This window comes from Dipodomys merriami, unplaced genomic scaffold, assembly GCF_024711535.1.
Source record: "Dipodomys merriami isolate MVZ:Mamm:240054 unplaced genomic scaffold, mDipMer1.0.p SCAF_21, whole genome shotgun sequence".
Lineage (NCBI taxonomy): Eukaryota > Metazoa > Chordata > Mammalia > Rodentia > Heteromyidae > Dipodomys > Dipodomys merriami.
The window spans coordinates 6,151,405-6,154,313 of NW_027203493.1; the positions used below are offsets into that span (position 1 = coordinate 6,151,405).

Consider the following 2,909-nt stretch of genomic DNA (forward strand, 5'->3'; position numbering starts at 1 on the left):
CCCAAGACTAGAATTGCTAGATCATGGGGAAGCTCTATGTTTGGTCTTTTAAAGAACCTGCATACTGATTTTCAGAGTGGTTGCACACATTTACATTCTCACCTACAGTGTAGTAGTATTCCCTTTTGGCCACATTCCTGCCAGTATCTGTCATTGTTAGTTTTCCTAACAATAGCCATTCTAATACTGGAGGTGAGGTGGAATCTCAATATTGTTTTGATTTTCATTTCTTTTATGGCCAAAGATGTTGAACATATCTTCAGGTGTCTATTGGACATTCTTACTTCTGGGACTTGGAAAAAATTATATTAAGTGAAGTAAGCCAGACCCAATGAAACATAGGTTGCATTGTTTCCTTCATTTGTGGTACCTAGACTGTACCTATAAATCCACAAGTAAACACACTGAATAGTAAAAGACAAAAGATATGCTTGGACATAATAAATTATACAAGGCTTGAGACATTCACACAGTGAAACCAAAGGAGGATATTCTAGGAGAATATTACAAAGGCTCAATAGCTGTGATATGAAAATATAAAATGGTACCTATCAAACTGAACTCCACAAAATGGAAACAAGAGGGTTTTTTCCCTCTATTGCTGTTTTTGTTTTCTTATCTCTTCTCTTGTTTGTAAGTTTGTTTGGGGGAGCACAGAAACGGTGGGATAAATGCAGTGGTGATTAGACACTATGCTGAAAATCAACTATACAACTTTGGTGGAGAGGATGTTCAGGAGGGAAAAACTGGGAGAAAATAAGGGAAGAGGTGACACTGTTCAAAAAGAAATACACTCATTACCTGACTTATGTAACTCTAATCTCTCTGTAAGGGTGATGTCACCCTTACAATAGAATTTTTTTCAAAAAGTCCTAGGATAAATTTATAAAGAAAAGAAGAGATGGATCTGATGCAGAACATCCTATGATATTACTGGTTACATAAAGACATATTAGTATATGATTGGTATAATCACATGAGTAACAATACATGGCATGTTGAAGAGTACCAACATTACTACTTTTTATATTTTGGACTAGAGTTTGGCTTAGTAGATTAGCACTATAGTCAATGAATTCGCCATTCTGAGTGACTCATTTACTCATGACCTGATGTAACTTTTCTTCTCCAGAGCTTCTTCATGGCATTTGTCATCTCTTTATTTCTCAGAGTGTAGATTAATGGATTCAGCATGGGGGTTAAGACAGTATAAAACACAGTAAATGATTTATCAATGGGGAAAGTCGTAGCAGGTCTTGCATACATGAAAATACAGGGAACAAAGAAGCAGACAACCACAGTGACATGAGAGCCACAGGTGGACAGAGCTTTCCGCCTCCCTTCCTGACTTAGGTTCTTCAGAGAGTGCAAGATGACACCATAGGACATCAGTAAGAACAGAAATGCAATCACACACATCAGGCCTCCATTGACCACCACTAAGACACCAGTGACGTAGATGTCAACACATACAAGTTCCAACAACGGGAACATGTCACACATAAAATGATCAATGACATTGGGGCCACAGAAAGGGAGCCCATAAATAGTGCTGAGCTGAATTGTTGAATGCAAAAACCCTCCCACCCAAGACATGACTAACAACAAAATACACACCCTTTGTCTCATGATGACCAAATAATGCAAGGGCTTACAGATAGCCACGTAGCGGTCATAGGCCATCACCAGTAGAAGACAGATCTCTGACCCACCAAAAAGATGTTCTGTAAAAAGTTGAATCATACAAGACTTGAAGGAGATGGTTTTCTCCCCAAAGAACAAGTCTGAAATCAGCTTAGGAGAAATAGATGATGAATAAATAATATCCACAAAAGATAAGCAAGCAAGAAAGAAGTACATGGGTGAATCCAGGGTCTTACTGAAAGCAATAGTCATGATAATGAGCAGATTTCCCACCATGGTCATAATGTAGAAGAGTGAGAACATCACAAAAAGTACTTTCTGTTCCTTTGGATTCTGGGTGAGACCCAAGAGGACAAAGTAAGTTACATTGTTCCTTGGTTCCATATATTCTCTTACTTGAGCTGATTTCAACCATTTACCTATAAGAGAATGAGAAGCTTTTTAGAAGCATTATAATCTTCCTCTTTACCTATCCACCAATAATGTATATGCAACATGTACTTGTGTCAACCAGCCTTCTGTTGACTCTTGGCTTGCCAAACTGAGTGAGATAGGGTTCCCTCCTCAAAATTATTCATATGTAAATATAGAGTCAGACAATTAAGTTCAACTCAACAAGTGTCTCTGAAGAAGTAGTCCTTCAGAGAAGTGAGGTGAAATGATGGAAACAAGGAATTCTATAAAAAGATACGTTATTCATAAAGTCATATATATGTTATGCTATATATGAAGTCATATGTTATATATGTTATATATAAAGTCAAAGAGATGTAATAATAAAAACTCATTTAAGATAATTTCCATAGTTGCAAAACACAGGATAAATAATGAATTTACTAATTTACTAATACTATACATCAAAAATCACCATATTAGATGCTAGTGCTGCTACCAGCACAACTGTTTATTGCAGCATTATTTACCATAGCTAAGATATGGAACCAACCCAGATGCCCCTCAGTAGATGAATGGATCAAGAAAATGTGGTATATATACACAGAAAGAATATACAGCAGAAAGAATGACATTGCCCCATTTGTTAGGAAATGGAAAGGCTTGGAAAAAATTATATTAAGTGAAGTAAGCCAGGCACAAAGAAACATAGGTCTCATGGTCTCCCTTATTTGCAATAACTAGTATATGTCTGAGACAAGCAGAAAAGGTCTGCATGTTGTTAGGTGAAATGAACCCCAAGGTAATTATTCAAATGTTTTTTTCTTTCATGCTATTGTTTCTAACATATTTATAAGATGATTTCTTTGTTG

At 36.5% G+C, this 2,909-nt stretch overlaps 1 protein-coding gene across 1 annotated transcript; it reads right to left on the minus strand.

Moving 5' to 3' along the window:
- Positions 1-1,098: 1,098 nt before the first annotated feature.
- On the minus strand, positions 1,099-2,028 carry LOC138833715 (olfactory receptor 4A47-like). Its single transcript, XM_070032010.1, has one exon. The coding sequence runs from the start codon at positions 2,026-2,028 to the stop codon at positions 1,099-1,101; it is 930 nt and encodes a 309-aa protein (XP_069888111.1).
- Between the last annotated feature and the right edge of the window lie 881 nt (positions 2,029-2,909).

Bases quoted from the DNA above. Each gene is read 5' to 3' on its own strand.
- LOC138833715 (XM_070032010.1), bottom strand. From the start codon at position 2,028: ATGGAACCAAGGAACAATGTAACTTACTTTGTCCTCTTGGGTCTCACC.